This window comes from Zootoca vivipara, chromosome Z, assembly GCF_963506605.1.
Source record: "Zootoca vivipara chromosome Z, rZooViv1.1, whole genome shotgun sequence".
In the NCBI taxonomy this organism is placed as follows: Eukaryota; Metazoa; Chordata; class Lepidosauria; order Squamata; family Lacertidae; genus Zootoca; species Zootoca vivipara.
In genome coordinates this window covers 13,472,098-13,492,302 of record NC_083294.1, presented here as the reverse complement: position 1 = coordinate 13,492,302, position 20,205 = coordinate 13,472,098, and the positions used below count along the sequence as shown (strand labels likewise).

At 46.7% G+C, this 20,205-nt stretch overlaps 1 protein-coding gene across 1 annotated transcript; it reads left to right on the top strand.

The window, feature by feature from the left end:
- Positions 1-261: 261 nt before the first annotated feature.
- Positions 262-19,975, top strand: CEL (carboxyl ester lipase). The gene is made up of 11 exons (XM_035102192.2): positions 262-417; positions 852-1,002; positions 5,636-5,758; positions 7,664-7,861; positions 8,375-8,505; positions 9,205-9,312; positions 10,430-10,547; positions 12,532-12,718; positions 13,352-13,555; positions 15,803-16,000; positions 18,100-19,975. Exons 1-11 carry the CDS (start codon positions 358-360, stop codon positions 18,293-18,295), a joined length of 1,674 nt encoding a protein of 557 aa, XP_034958083.1. The 5' UTR covers positions 262-357; the 3' UTR covers positions 18,296-19,975.
- The last annotated feature ends 230 nt before the right edge of the window (positions 19,976-20,205 follow it).

The window sequence follows — 20,205 nt, the reverse complement described above, 5'->3', positions numbered from 1 at the left end:
TTAGTTGTTTCCAGCTGAATCGTTCTGAGAGACATAAATGTGGGGATTGATCCTAATATTTCATCTGTACTCACCTCCTCATTTATAACTCACAGCAAGGGTTGGATGTGAGAGAAGTGCCAGCTGTTGAATGGATGGGGACAGAACTCAGCTTGTGTCAAGGTAAGTCTCAAGGTTACCCCCCCCCCCAGTCACCCCACATTTACCTTGGAAGTTTACACCAAACTATTTGGCAGCCCCATGGAACCTTCCATGACGATAGTGCCGCTCCCTGCCACATGCAGAGATAAGGTTTGAGTCAGGTTTGGGGTATAAAGTGACCTACCTGTACTGAAGAAGTCCCATTTGGAGCACACTATGGGTCGCTGGGAAGTAATGTGCCTTGCCCTCTGCCTGGGCGCAGTGGGGGCAGCAAAGGTAAGCATGGGCATCAAAATATTTGCTTAAGAGACCACCACCAAGCTGCTGCAAACCATTCTCTTAAATCCATGGGATCAGAGGGGCTTAATTTTTTTTTAAGTGTTCTTATAGAGTTATACAAGTAGGTCTACAACAAAATGTTGCTGCATGGAGCATTTTCTGTTTGAGACTCCCAATGATTCCATTCCATTCTCCCCCACTTAGATCGTTTTCTGTTTCTTCCTAATATGCTCAGTCTTCATTTGGCTACTTTAGAGGGTTTCCACTGCCTAAGTGTCCATTTCCTCCTGCCGGCCCCAATTAAATGTGTGTGTGTGTGTGTGTGTGTGTGTGTGTGTGTGTGTGTGTGTGTGTGTTGTGTGTGTTGGTTTGGCTATATAAGTAATGGCACATGAAACTCAAATACATTTATTTCCCTTTTGTTGGTTTAGCTGGGCATCGTGAACACGGAAGGAGGTTTTGTGGAAGGCGTCAATAAAAAATTGAGCCTTTTCGGGGATTATGTGGACATCTTCAAAGGAATCCCTTTTGCTGCACCTACCAAGACTCTTGAAGACCCCCAGCCTCACCCAGGCTGGCCAGGTAAAGAGGGAGCGGGGGGGGGGATGTCTGCACTTTCTTTTTTAAACATTTTATTTAAAATGTATTTTATTTTTTACAATGTCTGCACTTTCAACTACTAACAATGCCCCTATGAACATTCCAAATGCTGAAAATGGTTTTACATCGTTATATTAGAAATCCTCACAAGAACCGTGTAAGGTGCCCCTGTGTTTTTCCTTCCATAATTACAGTGGGGTAGGGCTAAGATTGAGAAAACAGCACCTGGAGCTGGCATGCAGAAGGTCACCTGTTCAATCTCCTGTGACATATACAGGTACGCCTGGGAGAGACTCCTGCCTGAAACCCTGGAGGGTTGCTGCCAGTTGGGCAAGATGAACCAATGGCTTGAAGCACTGAGCTTAACCATATGGCCTACCTGGAGTGACTCTCCTATGAGGAACGGGTTAGATCTTGATAAAAGGTGCAATGCAGGAGGACTTGGGTCATCAATTAGACCTCTATAAAATAATTCAAAACAGACATATATGTGTGCTTCACTCTTTTGCCACATTCAGGGCCTGAGTTAATTTTTCTAATGAGGTGATTTGCCAAACATAGCTGTCTCATTTCTGCAGAGAGACCTGTCCCGTTCTCCCCAAGCTCAAGTTGTCACTACCCAAAGTTGCTACTAAAAAGTTGCTAAAAAAAACTTCGTACAATTTTGAGATCTCGTTTGGTCCCAGAAACAGATTCGGCTCTGTTAATTGAGGTGTTATAACAATCTCCGGCTTAAGAATGACGTTTAGATCAGAGGATAAACAATATAATTGCAACTTGTGCTGGTTTCAAGGGTTCTGTCCATGCACAAAAATCTCATGTACCCAAACCTTTGTAGCCACCCTGCAGCTAGCAAGTGGGGGGGGGGGGAGGAGAAAGAAAGGTGTATTGAGCAGGCATCTCTCACAAGCAAGGCAGAGAGCTTAAAGCCTCTTTTTTGTGCTGAGTCTGCTTGGGTTATCCGGCTTAAAAAGAGCTTTGTAAGCTCTCTGCTTTGCTTACGGGGAGGTGGGCAGGGCCATTAGTTGCACCAACTATGGAACCCAGGTGGCGCTGTGGGTTAAACCACTGAGCTTGCTGATCAGAAGGTCGGCAGTTCGAATCCCTGTGATGGGGGGAGCTCCCGTTGCTCGGTCCCAGCTCCTGCCAACCTAGCAGTTTGAAAGCACGTCAAAGTGCAAGTAGATAAATAGGGAAGGTACGGCGGGAAGGTAAATGGCGTTTCCATGTGCTGCTCTGGTTTGCCAGAAGCGGCTTTGTCATGCTGGCCACATGACCTGGAATGTCAGATTGCCAAGGTGACAATGTCAGATTGCCAAGGTGGACGGGAGGAGAGTTGATATACAAAAAGGGGGCAATAAGGTGGTCAGGACACCTTGACTAGCAAGACTTATTAATAATATCGTACCATGCACACGGGATGGGGGTGGTGCTGTGGTCTAAACCATTGAGCCTAGCGCTTGCCGATCAGAAGGTTGACAGTTCGAATCCCCGCAACGGGGTGAGCTCCTGTTGCTCGGTCCCAGCTCCTGCCAACCTAGCAGTTCGAAAGCACGTCAAAGTGCAAGTAGATAAATAGGGAAGGTACAGCGGGAAGGTAAATGGCGTTTCCATGTGCTGCTCTGGTTTGCCAGAAGCGGCTTTGTCATGCTGGCCACATGACCTGGAACCTATACGCCGGCTCCCTTGGCCAATAATGCGAGATGAGCGTGCAACCCCAGAGTCGGTCACGACTGGACCTAATGGTCAGGGTTCCCTTTACCTTTACCTGCTTGGGTTATCCGGCTTAAAAAGAGCTTTGTAAGCTCTCTGCCATTAGTTGCACCAACTATGGAACTCTTGCATGATATTTTGCGGGAACTTGGATGGCCCTACAAGATCTCATGAAAGCCTCCCAGAGCTAGGCACTGGGCAGGCCTTGCCCCCATGAGCGTAGAGGAGAACTTGAAAATTCATTTTGCACCCGGTAATACCAAAATCCTTCCTTGGATTTAATTTGTGCCCTTTCAACGAGCACGCCTTGAAATCATGTGAGTTAAATGTGTGTATGATGCTGTCATACTGAACTCATAGAGAAAATATGTAGGAGGGCAAGAACTCTGGCCACAGAGGTAAAATAGTGCTGGATTAATGGTTCAAATGATTCAAATTTTTCAAAAAGCCTCTTTGGATAGATTTATTTCTTGAGGTTTATACACCAGGTGAAGTTTATACACCAGGACAGGGCCCTGTTTCGAAAAAGACTGAGAGTTAGTTTGTAATATATAAAATAGAGATTGGGTGTGTTCTAATAAATACTTAAAGAGGCAGTGGTACACATTCTATCTTAAGGTTGCAGTAAGGGGTATAGCAAATTACAAAAAGGGAGTAAAATCCTGATAGTTATTTAAACCTCTGGGGGAAACAGAATTGAAAAGATGGATGAATCTAGTTTCTTGTTGTAGCAGAAGTTTGTCAGTGTTCTTGCGATGAAAGCGATCTGGAGATGGCTTCCAAATTACAAAGACCAAAAAGTATTTTTCTGTGTGTTGTTTATGTTGCATGTAATGTTCCACTAACGGTGCTTCCACAATTTGGTTAAGTATTCTAGATTGGTGTTCATTGATCCTAAGTCTTATTTGCCTGGAGCATTTTTATCAATTATTCAATGTCTTCTTGCCAATCCTACATATTTTCTGTGTGCACTCCAATCAAGAACTCCAACTTCTTTAGTTATTGTCATACTGAACTCGCCTAGAAAGGCTGCACTTCTTCGGCATTCCTGCCATACATGTTGTTAAGTTCTTATGACTTAAGAGCAACCACATCAACAGACTGCTCAAAGTGACAATTGCCAGGGTGTCAAACACTTCTGAGTGCATGCCCTGTGGCTCTACCGTGTTTCCCACATTTTAAGACACCGTCTTATATTTATTTTACCCAAGAAAACAAGCCTATGGCTTATTTTCGGGGGGTGTCTTTTTTAAAAAAAAAAAAATACTGTACACGTTGCTGCTGCTGGGTCCCACGGACTCAGGGCTCAGGACGTGCAGCAAGCCTCCTTCTCCTTCTGCCACGTTGCTGCTGCTGGAGGCGGCCTGCCGGGTTGGCGCCCAGCTGCGCTGGCACTGGGCATCGGAGAGAGCAGGAGACTGATCAGCCACTGCGGCATCGCGCTGCCAGAGACTCGCAGCCACTGAGGAGCTCGCGGCACTGGGGCTTGAGGGCGGCTCTCGCCTTGCCGCCCTTTCTCCCGCTCCAGGGGGAGACACGGCTTCCATCCCCCGTTGCCAAGGAAATGGCCCAGGGGAGAGACGCCAGAGCGGAGGGGCCGCCCGGCTGTTGCCACCGCCGAAAACGGCAATGCTTAGGGCCGCCTCCTCCTCGCGCGAGATGAAGTAAGGCCCCTCGAGCGGTCCAGGGCTCGCTTCCGAATGCGCAGGGATAGGGCTGCGCCATTAAACTGCTTGCAAACTCCTTGGAAAAAAGAAACGTGTCCTGCAGAGCCCAGATCAAGGAGGTGGCCTGCGGGGTTGTCGCCGCTCAGCACCGCGCAGAGCGCCGGATTAAGGAGCTGGTCTGCAGAGTCGGTGCCCAGCAGCGCGGCGCTGGATTGGGGAGGCGGTGCTTCGTGCGGAGCTGCTGGGCGCCGACCCTGCAGACCGGCTCCTCGATCCGGTGGCCTGCCGGGTCGGCGCCCAGAAGCACCGCCCAGAGCACCGGATCGAGGAGCCGGTCTGCAGGGTCGGTGCCCAGCAGCTCCGCACGAAGCACCGCCTCCCCAATCCAGCGCCGCGCTGCTGGGCGCCGACTCTGCAGACCGGCTCCTTAATCCGGCGCTCTGCGCGGTGCTGAGCGGCGACAACCCCGCAGGCCACCTCCTTGATCTGGGCTCTGCAGGACACGTTTCTTTTTTCCAAGGAGTTTGCAAGCAGTTTAATGGCGCAGCCCTATCCCTGCGCATTCGGAAGCGAGCCCTGGACCGCTCGAGGGGCCTTACTTCATCTCGCGCGAGGAGGAGGCGGCCCTAAGCATTGCCGTTTTCGGCGGTGGCAACAGCCGGGCGGCACCTCCGCTCTGGCGTCTCTCCCCTGGGCCATTTCCTTGGCAACGGGGGATGGAAGCCGCGTCTCCCCCGGGAGCGGGAGAAAGGGCGGCAAGGCGAGAGCCGCCCTCAAGCCCCAGTGCCGCGAGCTCCTCAGTGGCTGCGAGTCTCTGGCAGCGCGATGCCGCAGTGGCTGATCAGTCTCCTGCTCTCTCCCATGCCCAGCGCTGGCAGGCGGCGGCATGGCTTATTTTCAGGGTATGGCTTAAATTTTACAAAAGCTTTCAAATCCTGCCATGGCTTATATTATGACTACGTCTTAAAAAGGGGGAAACACGGTACCTCTCTCTGTGTTATTCCCCCAATTTTGTTTTGATATTTCTTTTGCTGTATTGTGATTTTGCGTTTCTCCCTCCCTCTCTCTCTCTCTCTCTCTCTCTCTCTCTCTCTCTCTCTGTGTGTGTGTGTGTGTGTGTGTGTGTGTGTGTGTGTGTCTCAACTGGAACTATTAGAAAATATAAAACAAAACAAGCTTCCTTCTGGATGCCAAGCTGACAGTCCTGTATGTGTGTTCATCAATTTCTCTCTCAGGCACCCTGCAGGCCAAGGAGTATAAGAAGCGTTGCATGCAGTCCACACTCACCCAGACAGATGTGCGCGGCACCGAAGATTGTCTTTATCTCAACATCTGGGTCCCCCAAGGGAAAAAAGAAGGTCGGTGTCCTTTAGAAAATATATTGTAGAGTTGGAAAAGGTTCAGAAAAGAGCAGCCAGAATGATCAAACGACTCCCCTATGAGGAAAAGTTTGTAGCATTTGAGGCTTTTAAGTTTAGAGCAGTGTTTCCCAAGCTTGGGTCTTCAGCTGTTTCTGGACTACAACTCCCATCGCCCCTAGCTAGCAAGACCCAGTGGTCAGGGATGGTGGGAATTGTAGCCCAAAAGCAGCTGGAGACCCAAGTTTGGGAAACACTGATTTCGAGGAAAGATGAGTGGGAAGTGACATGATAGGTGTTTATAAAATTACACCTGGCATTGAGAAAGTGGACAATTCCCCCCCCCCAATCTTCTCTTGTAACACTAGAAGCTGAATGTTGGAAGATTCAGGGCAGAGAAAAAGTCCTTCTTCACACAGCACATAGTTAAACTATGGAACTCACTCCCACAGGAGGCAGTGATGGCCACCAACCTAGATGGCTTTCGAAGAGGATTAGACAAATGCAAAGGGGAGAAGGTTGTTCATGGCTACTAGCCTTGATGGCTATGCTCTCTTTCCATGGTTGGAGGCAGCAATGCTTCTGAATGCCAGTTTCTGGAAACCACAGGAGAGGAGAGTGCTCTTGGGCTCAGGTGCTGCTTGCTGGCTTCCCACTGGGAGAACAGGATGCTGGACTAGGTGGGCCACTGCTCTGATCCAGCAGGGCTCTTCCGATGTTCTTTGGCTGATAGCTGGGGCAGAGCATGGGGTCTTGTGCAGATGTCTTCCTCACTGTGCAGTGGCATGTGTTAATTTGTGGGAGGGAGAGATGCTGTTTCTGACTTTCATTGCACTGGGTCACAACAACAGCTTCTTCTTCTGCTTCTTCTTCTTTGGCGATCACTCGTAGCCGAGTAAGATTGTCTTCTTCCATGAACACGGTTTTAACAATGGGTCCGTAAGTGACCGTGGAGGCACCAATTCTGGATCCACACGTCCTTCCACAGTGGGGACATTGGTTCCCAGGCGGGAGTTGATCACGGTGTGGATTTGCCAAGCGTGCCTTCCTCTTAGCACGTTTCTCCCTCGCGTCAGTTGTCTTTTACGACCGCTAGGTGGTGACCGCACTGGGCGCGGTAATCCAGTCAGGGGAAAAGGGAGGCAGACTATGTTTAGGGCACCTTTTCTAGCCCCTCCCCCTTCTCGGGGTGAGCAGAGTGGGTCCTAAAAAGGACTGCTCGATCATGGATACAGCTGCCTCATTCCTTGAGTCAGAACGACTGAATCTGTATCCACCATCCATGTGCCGGTTCATGACTGGGGGCTTCCAGATTTCACGATCCTGCCTCCGTTAACAACAGCTTGCATGAGAGCTGGTGGGGGGGTCATGTGATTTCTTGCCACACCAAAATCGGTATATCATTCCCCACTCTCCACTTATCCAGAGGATGAGTGGCATATTTGGGAATCCTCATGGAGGCATTGTATCCTTTAAACTGGGGTGGGAGGGGGGGCCTCAGCCTTCCAGCCCCCTCCGTCTGGCCATGGCGAAACTCTGCAGTTACACCCCTCACCAACCCTGCCTTGCACCCTCTGATAATGCCTCTTGCTTTCCTGGTTAGGGAACAGAGAACAGTGTGTGACCGTGTGCAGAAACTAGTCCTGCCATAGAAAAGCTAACATTTACATTGGTTGCTTTGTCCACTTTTGCCGTTGGCCCTGTCCACCACTGGCATGTGGCTCCCAGGAGATTACCCAGAAAAGAATGTGGCCCTTGGGTTAAAAAAAACAACACTCCGGCACTCCTGCTTTAAATGTTGTGCCCCCATCAGTCATCAATGGATATTTAGGCAAAGATCTTTGAGTCTTGGCTTCCTGCTGGCTCACGCCTCTTCTTCTTCATCCTTTCCCCTTTCTGCTTCAGTCTCCACCAACTTGCCGGTGATGGTTTGGATTTATGGGGGAGCCTTTCTCTGGGGTGGCGGCCAGGGACCCAACTTCCTGAACAACTACCTCTACGATGGGGAGGAGATTGCCACCCGCGGAAAGGTCATTGTGGTGACGCTCAACTACCGCCTTGGGCCCCTGGGTTTCCTCAGCACAGGAGATGCTAGCCTTCCAGGTAAGACCTTTCTTTTTGGGGGGTGTATTTCTCCCCCAACCCCCTGCAGCTGCAGTCCTTTTGCATAAGTTAAAGTTTGTTTTGCTGTTTCCCTCCAATCTTTGCATTAGGAGTTGGGAACCTGTGACTCTTTGTAGGCTGCTGGACTTCAGCTCCATCATTCCTCTGGACGCTGGCCATGCTGGCTGAGGTTGATGGGAGTTGGAGTCCAAAAACATCTGGAGCGCTGCTGGTTCCCCATCCCTGATCTACACCTACATGTGTATATGTACCTGACAACTGAGAATCACACACAATACATCTAGTCTACAAAATCTTACGGTGTTTTTTTAATGCTAAAGGTTCTTTGAGTTGCTTTTCCCGGTCTGGCCTCACAGTGGTCTGGCTCAGAAATGCCCCAGCTGAGTATTTATTTAACTGAAATACTTATGTCCCACTTTTCTGCTTGACAACAGGCCTGCAGGCTTACTGCCAAGGGTGTATGTGTGTATGACTCCGGCTCTTTTCTTTCAGGTAACTATGGCCTCAAAGACCAGCACATGGCCATTGCCTGGGTCAAGAGAAACATAAAGAACTTTGGAGGGGACCCCGACAACATCACAATCTTTGGAGAGTCTGCTGGGGCCGTCAGTGTCTCCTTACAGGTGTGGGGTTCTTTCTTTCTATTTTTTTTGTTAAGGGTTTACTTTACTTTAATTTTAATTTTTCCTAGGTGTGGGGCTCTTGATTGGTTCAGGAGTTGAGTCACAAGGTGTCTTTTGTTATTGTGGCGGAAGAGCTACTGGAAGAATGAGTGGCAGCATGGAATGCTGGGAGGAGCAAGAGACTGAGAGGGTCTGCTGGGAAACGGCAGTTTGGGGGAAAGCTGTAGTAGCTCAGCGGTATAGAGCACCCCTTTATTCTGAACTTTGAGGACTAGAATCCTATTACAGTACAGTGGTGCCTCAACTTACGAATTTAATCCGTTCTGAAGGCACCTTCGTAAGTCGAAAAATTCGTAAGTCGAAAAACGCCATTGGAAACGTGATTTCCCATAGGAATGCATTGAAAACGGAAAAATTCGTAAGTCAAAGCAACCCTATCTAAAAATTCGTAAGTCGAAAAATCCCTATCTAAAACCACCGCAGTTTTTTTTGGGATGTTGAGACATTTGTAAGCATGCAGCCATTACCCCCATTCGTAAGTCGAAAGATTCGGTTGTCGAGTCGTACCAAGTACCACCTTCTGAGCTTTATTTTTTTGTCTTCTGCCGAGCTTCACGACAGACCAGTTGTCTGACTCGAGATAAAGCATCTTCCTATGATCTCAAATGTCTGTCTTCTGTCCCTTCTCTTGCACTGTAGATGCTGTCGCCCTACAACAAAGGATTGATCAAGCGGGCTATCAGCCAGAGTGGAGTCGGCCTCTGCTCTTGGGCCATTCAGAAGGACCCCCTCTACTGGGCTACCAAGGTAATGCAGTGTCAAATTGGAGAATTTTCTTTCTTTTTTCAAAATGTGTTTTTTATTATTATAAAAAAACAATAATTCCGGAGTAACACAAGAACTGCATCCACAATAAAAAAAACAAGAAATTATGATGCACTGAATTCTGAAAAATTATAGATAAAATGGAGTACTTTTTATGATGGTGTGAACTGATAACAAAGCAGAGACAAGTGTACAAAACAACTACCGTATGCCAGGGGAACAAAAATCCTTGGGAATCGTATCTCCCCATCATGAGCATTGTGAACCTGGAGGGAGATGTTCGCTTTCCTAACATAAGATGAACTCAATGAAAAGGTACCAGGTGACTGAGAAATAATATTTAGATTTTACACACCTGGCCTGCTTGTTGTGCTCTTGTTCTTTTCTCAGGCAGTGCCCGATTCCATGCTTTACTTCCCTAGGCTTGGATGGTAAAAGGGGACCGATGCTTCCAGTGTTGTGCTATCTTCAGTTGTGTAGGAGTCACCAATAGAACAGTTAAACCTTTGCACAGCACTCTTTGCATGTTGTATGTAAGAATTATGGATTTTGAAGGGATAGGCTGTGTTCTTTGGCTCGTGAGGTACAGTCATACCTCGGTTTAAGTATGTTTTGGTTTGAGTACTTTCAGTTTAAGTACTCAGCGGACCCGTCTGGAACGGATTAATCCACTTTCCATTACTTTCAATGGGAACGTTTGCTTCAGGTTAAGTACACTTCAGATTAAGTACGGACTTCCAGGACCAATTACACTCATACTTCGGGTTAAGTACGCTTCAGGTTGAGTACTCCACAGACCCTTCTGGAACGGATTAATCCACTTTGCATTACTTTTAATGGGAAAGTTCACTTTAGGTTAAGTGCGCTTCAGTTTAAGTACTCCGCGGACCGTCTGGAACGGATTAATCCACTTTCCATTACTTTCAATGGGAAAGTTCGCTTCAGGTTAAGTATGCTTCAGGATAAGTACAGATTCCCGGAACCAATTGTGTACTTAAACCAAGGTACCACTGTATATGATTTTTGGAAAATGCCCATTGGGAGGTGGTCTCGTTTGAACATGAACTGGCCTGAATTTCTCCTCTGACTCTTCCTGCAGGTAGCTCAGAAAGTTGGCTGCCCAACAGACAACACCACAACCCTAGCGAACTGCCTCCGGGTCACCGATCCCAAAGCCCTGACTCTTGCTTACCACCTAGACGTGCTTAATCTGCGCTGTAAGTTGTACTTCAAGTGGTGAGGTGGGTCTGGGAATGGGTCTCACTGTAAACTGTGAGGAGCAACAGTCTTTCCAGAGACTCCGGAAAGCTAAACAGAAGTGTCTTTTTAAAATTAATGCTATTTATTTATTTTGTAAAATCTTTATATATCGCAAAACTTTTAAAGTAGTTTATGAAAAGAATAAATATATGACATTATCCTTAAAAAATAAACCCTGTTAAAAGCAACAATTAAAAGCCTTCAGCAAATAATTAAAACCAATGATAAGCTAAAAACCGGATTAAGACACATTCCAACACGCTACGTGTCTGTGGATAGGTTTGTCAAAGCAAAAATGTTTTTGGCAGGTGCTGGAAATGGTACAGCGAAGGCGCCAGCCTGCTGTCAAGGGGCAGGGAGTTCCATAGTGCGGTTTTTTTTCCATGTTTTAAGATCGATTTTTGACAAATATGGAATGAACGTCATGTGGCGCCTGTAACAAGGCCAGTTCTGCATCACACACACAAAAACGCACAGATAGCACATAGGATTTGAAAAGTGGAAAGGATCTGGGAGGTCACCTAGCATGCTCAACATTGGAATTAAAGGTAAAGGGACCCCTGACCATTAGGTCCAGTCATGACCGACTCTGGGGTTGCACGCTCATCTTGCATTATTGGCTGAGGGAGCCGGCGTATAGCTTCCAGGTCATGTGGCCAGCATGACAAAGCCGCTTCTGGCGAACCAGAGCAGCACACGGAAACGCTGTTTACCTTCCCGCTGTAGCGGTTCCTATTTATCAACTTGCACTTGGGCGTCTTTTTGAACTGTTAGGTTGGCAGGAGCAGGGACCAAGCAATGGGAGCTCACCCCGTCCCAGGGATTCGAACCACCGACCTTCTGATCAGCAAGCCCTAGGCTCAGTGGTTTAACCACAGTGCCACCTGGGTCCCTCAACATAGGAATTACTATTAAATAATAAAAGGAAGAAGGTGAGCGCTACAGGCAGAGTATTAATTGCCATCCCAAAGTGTAAGATTTGCTCTTACAACAAGGCCCTTTGGAGGAATTCACAGTGGCCAACCTAGATGCCATTTCTAGGAAGCCCACAAGCAGGATCTGAGCATAACAGCTCTCTCCCAACTCGTGATTCCCTGCAATGGGTATTCTGATAGTTATATACAGTTAACTTACATTTTACTTGTGCACATTTAGCTTCATGTGCTTGGCATTATTTATTTATTTTTAATTAACAGGTGGTGGGAAGTGAGGGTGGGGGTCCAGGAGAAATAACTTTGGCAATCCCACCCGCCATTAAACCCAATGCATTTTGACTATACACTGGTACCTCAGGTTGCAGATACTTCAGGTTACAAACGCTTCAGGTTACAGACTCCTCTAACCCAGAAATAGTACCTCGGGTTAAGAACTTTGCTTCAGGATGAGAACAGAAATCATGCAGCGGCGATTTCCAGAACGAATTAAGTTCTTAACCCGAGGTACCACTGTTTTGACTTCAGGCATGATCCCTGGAACGTAAGCCCAGTCACCTATACAGTGGTGCCTCGCTAGACGAATGCCCTGTAAGATGAATTTTTCGCTTAACGAAGAGTTTTTTCGAGTGGAGGTTGCCTCGCTAGACGAATTCGTTTTGTGAAAAATTCGTCTAGCGAATCGCAGTTTCCCATAGGAATGCATTGAAATTCAATTAATGCGTTCCTATGGGCAAAAATAATAATAAAAAATTTCAATGCATTCCTATGGGATTCGTTAGCGAATTTTTCACAAAACGAATTGACTCACAGAACGAATTAAATTTGTATAGTGAGGCACCGCTGTATATCATTTTCTGTTTACCACCATATCCTATATACCATGAGGACTAGAAATTTGCAGTTCAGTAGCTATGCTGAAGTATAGCATATGACATCCCTCCTGCAGGATGCAGGGCGTCCCTTTCCTATCCTAAACAGTCCAATTGGTTCTCTCCTCCCCCTGCAGATCCTCTCGTCCATTACCTTGCCTTCTCCCCCGTGGTTGATGGAGATTTCCTCCCAGATAGCCCAGAAAATCTCTTTGGCAATGCCGCTGACATTGACTACATCGCAGGGGTGAACAACATGGACGGGCACTTCTTTGCTTCAATTGACATGCCTGCTCTCAACCGCCCACTAGTGAAGATCACAGCGTAAGGGGTGGGGTGGGGGAGCAGAACCTGATTATATGTGGGTGGAGGAGAGGACAGCCTTGTCCTGTGGCATAAGACAGAGGTGGGGAAGACCTTTGCTCCTAATTTCCTAATTTATATCACTGAATGCAAAAAATGGGGGGGGGGGTGTTGTTTCCATATCTAGTATGTAGGTAAAACTACTGATACACACATGTTTTAGAAACCATAAATTGGTGGTTTTGACCAAAAAGAGTGGCTGAACCCTTTAATTCTGAAAACCTCAGGTTTTATGTTGGAATAGATCCAACATTAGCAGAAAGGGAGAACTTTTGGATGGGCACACAAACACCGCATGGCCTCAACCCGGAGGATTGTGCCAGCCTTTGCTCAGCTTCAGCAAATGTAGTCCCCCCCCCCCGAGCAGTCCACCCTCAAAATTCTAGGATAGCCACCTTGAAAGATGCTCTCAACAGTTTTGAGAAGTTGATAAAGGTGGAAGCTAAAATATTTTGCTATAAGAATTTGAAAATTTCTGTTTTGCTTGTCACTGCAATTAATAGATAAAAGGTGTGTTTTTTTTAACTGCATCCTACCAGGATACAGAACAAACTTGCCTGACGTGCTGCTTGATGCTTTTGTTCCTCTCTGCAGAGATGACCTGTACCGTGTGGCCCAGGGCCTGACTGTGGAGAAGGGGGTGGAAGGAGCCAATGAAACCTTCTCCCTCTACACCCAGGTGTGGACTGACAACACAAACCAGGAAGTCATGAAAAGATCTGTAATAGACCTGGAGACAGACTACATATTTCTGGTGCCTACCCAGCAGACACTTGGTCTCCATTACCAAAATGCCAAGTGAGTGTCTCTAGAGGGTGGAATGAGGTGGTAGCTAGGGTTTCAGAGAGAGAGGGACTTGCTGGTTAGCCAGTATCTCTGCTTGCAGTGGTACTTTGGTTTACCAACTTAATCCGTTCCGGAAGTCCGTTCTTAAACCAAAGCATTCTTAAACCAAGGCATGCTTTCCCATAGCAGCGGGGGACTCAATGGAACCCACTCAACAGGAAGCAAAACATGTTCTCATTCCGAGGCAAAGTTCACAAACCAAAACACCGGGTTTGCAGCGTTCTTAATCCAAGTTGTTCATAAACTAAGCTGTTCTTAAACCAAGGTGCCACTGTATTTCCATCCTGTGTCCTCCTGTGTCTTTTTTAGTGGGGTTCTTCTGCACTTGCAAAGAATCGATCCTTAAGTGGGGCAGCACCTACTCACTGGAACTCCCTGCCTGTTGATATTAGGCAGACCCATTCGAAGTATGGTTTTCAATGCCTGCTCAAAACTTTTGTTTAGGCAGACATGTAATTTTAATACATATATTTGTTCTTACAATGGTGGATTTTTGCCTATATCTGGATAACATTTTCTTATGTCAGCATGTTTTTTAGCTCAGTGGTTAGAGCATGGTGCTGATAACACCAAGCTTGCAGGTTCGATCCCTGTATGGCCACAGCTGCATATTCCTGCATTGCAGGGAGTTGGACTAGATCAGGCACCCCCCAAACTGCGGCCCTCTAGATGTTTTGGCCTACAACTCCCATGATCCCTAGCTAATAGGACCAGTGGTCAGGGATGATGGGAATTGTAGTCCAAAACATCTGGAGGGCCGATGTTTGTGGATGCCTGGACTAGATGGTCGTCAAGGCCCCTTCCAACTCTGCAATTCTATGATCAGTATTTATTTATTATATTTATTTGTCGCTTTCCCTCCCACTAAAGTGCCTCAAACCAACTTACACTGTAAAAACAAAGTTTTGTTTTCTGAAGAATTATTTTACATTGCTTTATGTAAACTGCTTTTTCTGGGTGGCATAACAACTTCAGTTTTCTGAAAGGCAGACTTCCTCTTCATTTCCCGGAAAGCGTATTAAGATCAACAAATGAAACCCTCCGCCCCCATTGTTCAGCCTGGACACTGAGGTCCAGCTCCAAGGGTCTTCTGGTAGTTCCTTCACTGTGAAAAGTGAAGTGACAGGGAACCAGGCGGAGGGCCTTATCAGCAATGGCGCCCACCCCATGGAACACTCTCCCGGCAGATGTCAAAGAGTTAAAATAGCTGTATAACTTTCCATAGACATATAAAGGCAGTCCTGTTTCAGAAACCCAGATTCTCTCTGTGTCCCCCCCCCCTTTTTTAAAAATTCATTTTATATCAACAGTTACAACAACAAAAATAATACACTACAACAACAAACAAAACAAAAACAATACAAACAAACTCTTACTTTACCATCTATTTCTCTAACCATTGTTATGTGTTCCCTCTGTGTTTTTTTAGAAGCCGCCCAGAGTGGCTGGGGCAACTCAGTAAGATGGTTGCAGCATAAGAAATAAATTAATAACATTAGTTTTTCCAAGGCCCAATTATTATTAGCTTGTGGTAAGGCAGAGATTACCTTTTCCTCTACTGGCACTAGTGTTATGGACTGCTGTCCCTGCTGATGTACAAGAGGCACCATCTACACTGGTGTTCTGTCATCTTTTAAAGATGTGCCTCTTTGCAGTCCCCTTAATTTATTGACCCCAAGTCTCCTGTTTTAATTGCTATGCTGTTTAAACAAGTTAACCACAAGTGTTGAATATTTTAATGTTTTTAACGGGGCTATTTTATTGTATATTTTAATTTTGACCTCCATTTAGCAATATGACTATTAAGGGTGTCAGTCCTCCTAATGAGTAGACCCGTTTTAATTACTGGACATATAAGTTAGTCATGGATATTAATTTCAGTGGGTTAATCCTGAGCAGAATTAACATTGACTACAAAACCGAAGAAGATTGTGTTGCTTACTAGTCCTATTTGGAGGAGACCCACTTAAAGCAATGGGCAAGACTTATTATTTGTATTATATTTATTTATATCCTGCCTTTTATCCAGACCCAAGGCAGCTTACACAAATTAAAACAAGACAGATAAAATATAGAAAGCTAAAATAATATAAAATATGTCCAGTAAGAATGTTGGGAGGGGAGTTTGAGTCCCAGTGGATTTTGCTGTTCCTTTCCTTACTCACCATGTCTCTCTCTCCCTCTACCCCCTCATTTTAGGAGTGCCAAGACTTACAGCTACCTGTTCTCCCAGGAATCGCGAATGCCTGTCTACCCCAGCTGGGTTGGTGCAGACCACGCTGATGACCTTCAGTATGTCTTTGGGAAACCTTTTGCCACTCCTTTGGGCTACAAAGCTCAGCACAGAAAGGTTTCTAAGGCCATGATAGCTTACTGGACAAACTTTGCCAGAACAGGGTAAGGCCTGCTCGACTTTGTTGCCAATGTCCTTCTCCCAAACCCCTAAACACGAGACGGTAGTCCTTTAAAACCCTATTATTTCTCCTCACTGCGAACCACCTGCAAATTGCTGAGGTCAGACCACTCTGTGCAACGGACCTCATTGCTGAACTGTTTCTATCTTCAACCCAAATCTCTCCTCCTGCAACAAGCCCGTTTAAACTGGTTCTATCCTCAGGTGGCAGGAAAAAAAGAACAGTCTTTGCCCTCTTTTGTATGACAGCCCTTCGGGTATTTGAAAAGTTGTGGCTGAAACGCCCGTTGCAGCAGAGCGCACATGTGTTGCTGTTGCACTCAAGTTCTGCAGGGGGGGCTTCTCATAGGGGCTTCTCATCTGGTTGATTGGTGTGAGAACAGGGTGCTGGACTAGATGGGCCCCCTTTAACCAACTGCAAGGCTTTTCTTATGGCGGTCTGTTGCAACAGCGGAACCTCCAAGCCTGGGGCAGTCTACCTCTCAATACCAGACAATGGGGAGCCACTGGAAAGTGCTGTTGTGTTCGGGGGCTGCTTGTAGGGTTTCCCATTGAGACACCTGCAGTGGCTACAGTGGAAGCAGGATGCTGGGCCCTTTTTGCTCTGATCCAGAAGTCAGGCTCTTGGGTTTTAAGTGGCATCATGTCCCGAGTCTCTTTTTCTCCAGGCTGAACAGACCTAGTCCCTTCAGCCTTCTCTACATAAGGACCATTTCCCATACTTCGGACGCCTTTGTCCCTGTTTGTCTGAATCAAGGATAGTCAATAATATGGTGCCCTCAAGATACCGCTCCCATCCTCCCTCACCACTGGCCAACCATGGCCGGGGCTGATGGAAGTTGTAGTTTAACAACTACACCATGTTGGCAGCCTCTGTTCTAGATTTGGAACACAGGAAGCTGCCTTATACCATTATCATACTTTTGGGCCATTTAGTTCAGTATTGTCTACATACTGAAATAATAATAATAAATAATAATAATAATAATAATTTATTTATTTATACCCCGCCCATCTGGCTGGGTTTCCCCAGCCACTCTGGGCAGCTTCCAACAGAAAAATGAAATAAAATAATCTATTAAACATTAAAAGCCTCCTTAAACAGGGCTGCCTTCAGATGTCTTCTAAAAATCTGGTAGCTGTTTTTCTCTTTGACATCTGATGGGAGGGCGTTCCACAGGGCGGGCGCCACCACCGAGAAGGCCCTCTGCCTGGTTCCCTGCAACTTGGCTTCTCGCAATGAGGGAACCGCCAGAAGGCCCTCGGTACTGGACCTCAGTGTCCGGGCAGAACGATGGGGGTGGAGACGCTCCTTCAGGTATACTGGACAGGTATGACTGTATTAGCAGTTCCTAGGACCTTGTCCTGTTCACCTCTGTATAGTTCCATCCTTATTTCAGACAGTGTAGTAGATTGCAATGTTTAGCTGGTAATAACCCGTTCTGGACCCAGGTGGCGCTGTGGGTTAAACCACAGAGTCTAGGGCTTGCTGATCAGAAGGTCGGCGGTTCGAATCCCTGCAACAGGGTGAGCTCCTGTTGCTCGGTCCCAGCTCCTGCCAACCTAGCAGTTTGAAAGCACATCAAAGTGCAAGTAGATAAATAGGGACCGCTCCAGCGGGAAGGTAAACGGCGTTTCCGTGCGCTGTTCTCGTTCGCCAGAAGCAGCTTTGTCATGCTGGCCACATGACCTGGAAGCTGTCTGCGGACAAACGTCGGCTCCCTCGGCCTATAGAGCGAGATGGGCGCCGCAACCCCAGTCGGACAAGACTGAACCTGATGGTCAGGGGCCCCTTTACCTTTAACCCGTTCTGGACAATATATTGAGGTATCACCCAGCCCTACTGCCTGGTGCAGAGATAGACAACCTGGTGACCTCCTGAATTGTTGAGCTATAACTATCAGCAAAAATGCCATTGAGGTTTGAACCAGGAACCTTCTGCATGCAAGGCTCTACCGCTGAGTTACAGCCCTCCCTGCCTCAGCTTATGAGATGCTTAGTGACTTAACATTACTTAAGCTGGTGCTGTGCCAGGCACAAACCTTCCACTGAGTCTGTGTTTGTATTCTCCACCCTTTCCTAGTGACCCCAACAAAGGGGAATCGGATGTCCCCATTGGGTGGGTGCCTTATGATAATCAGCACGGCTACTACCTGGAGATCAACAAGGACATCAACTACGAGTCAGCGAAGCAAGGCCTGAGAACTCCTTTCGTGAATTTCTGGAGTGTCGCCTACAGGAGCCTGCCAGACACAATCACCACCTTGGACGAGAAATAGAAACTACTTGGGAACCAGTCGCTTCAATTTGTCCAAGAACCAAAACCAACCAACCAACCCAGATTCTGAATAAATGAATAAATCTTAACTCTTTGCAGAGATTGTGAGTTTATTTGTTCTTTGCCCTTATTCATAGGCCATCCAACCTCTGCTTACAAACTTCCAAGGATTGTGTCTCACCTTTAGAATTCTGGACACCAGCCCTGGTAGATCCTCTTGCTCTTTGCAAGAGTTTGTAAATGACTGCCTGCTTGGCTCCAAATGAGGCACCCCACTGAAGGCAAAATGCACACCTGTCACATAATTAGGAGGGAGGGGATTCATGGACAGAAAGCAGAGTAGCAGCCCCTCTGAAGGAAAGTGAACTAGCTACATCTCTGATATCTGAGGGAGGGAATGTCCCACTCTGTGTGTTCTTCCAAGGTCCATTGTATGGCCACACAAATCCAACACTCTCACCCTGAAAGAGGAGTTGTCAGCTGGGTCCCTAGACTTAGGCCCATTAGTTCCAGTCGATCTGTTTCAGAATCACTTGTTATCTACAGTGCTTTTTTTCTGGGGGTACGCAGGGGTACTATGAAAAGTCGTTTGTTTTCTTTATTTCATATTTCTTACTGTTGTTTTAACTTCAGAACAGTTGAAACTTTAAAAATATAGCCCAAAAGTTTCAATTTCTATGCAGTGTAAGAGAAAGCAGCAGTTCCTTTTCTTATTCTCCTGCTAATCAGTTTCACTGGATGAGCCCACCTGAATAACAGTGTTACCAGAGGGGAGGAAAACAACACCTTTCTACCTACCCCATGCAGTTTTTTTTATTAAAAAAACAACCAGCATGCCTCTCCCCACTCTATTAAACAAAGTGGTGCTTCCAGGTGGGCTCAGCGTGGTTCATTGTCATCCTCATCCGAACACCATCCTGGTGGTTACTGTTTTCCTATCCCCATGTTAAGTGGGGGGGGGGGAATACAGGACAGCATTTTGTAGAGGACGTTGCGGAAAACTCCCATGTGAATCAGTGAATGAACTTACATGGCAGGGAAGCACCCAAATCTCAGTTCTTAAAGCCTCTCCTGCTTTCCCAGTTCAATACCATCCTTTTGGGAGGAAATACACTGGTGCCTCGCTAGACGAATTTAATTCGTTCCACGGGTCTATTCTTATAACGAAAAATTCGTCTAGCGAATCCCATAGGAAAGCATTGAATTTTTATTATTTTTTTATTTTTGCCCATAGGAACGCATTAATTGAATTTCAATGCATTCCTATGGGAAACCGTGATTCGCTAGACGAATTTTCCGCTAGAAAAATCCTTTCTTTGAGCGAAAATTTCGTCTTACAGGGCGATCGTTAAGCGAGGCACCACTGTAATTGTTCGCTCACGGCACAAAGAAGCTGGAAACAACTTGGTCCTTTGCCTCAAAATCAGCATTTTTATTGAAAAAAAGCTACTTGCATTGCTGTATACAATCACACCAGGTAGTGTGCTACTTCAAGGAAATTGGTACAAAATATACCTCATGTACAGTCACCAACATGGACCACACACTCACGTACGTACGTACGTACATACACACACACACACACACACACACACACACACACACACACACACACCCTAGCAGCTGTGGACTCTGTTGCCACACTCCAATGAAAAGTAGGGAGAAGCAGCAGCTGTTAAGGGGGGGGGGAAGCTTCAGGAAGAAGTGTATGTGCAGTGAGGAAGAATTGGGTGTGGTGGTGGGGGAGTTTCTGAAAAAGGTACATGTATAAAAAAGGATTTAGCAGAAGCCTAGAAAGGAAGCAGTGTCGCAACTCCAGGCCTGAGGCCTTTTTGTGTGTGTGCACAAGGATTTTGTGGGTGAACCTATTCAGGAAACTGGTGCAGTTCTAGGAAAAGGTTCTGCACTGGC

What these genes read in the sequence shown, in the direction of transcription:
- CEL (XM_035102192.2), top strand. Translation starts at nt 358, where the DNA reads ATGGGTCGCTGGGAAGTAATGTGCCTTGCCCTCTGCCTGGGCGCAGTG. An exon ending in GCGCAGTGGGGGCAGCAAAG is followed by an intron (nt 418 to 851) that starts GTAAGCATGGGC and finishes TTGTTGGTTTAG; the next exon opens with CTGGGCATCGTGAACACGGA. An exon ending in CTCCATTACCAAAATGCCAA is followed by an intron (nt 13,556 to 15,802) that starts GTGAGTGTCTCT and finishes CCCTCATTTTAG; the next exon opens with GAGTGCCAAGACTTACAGCT.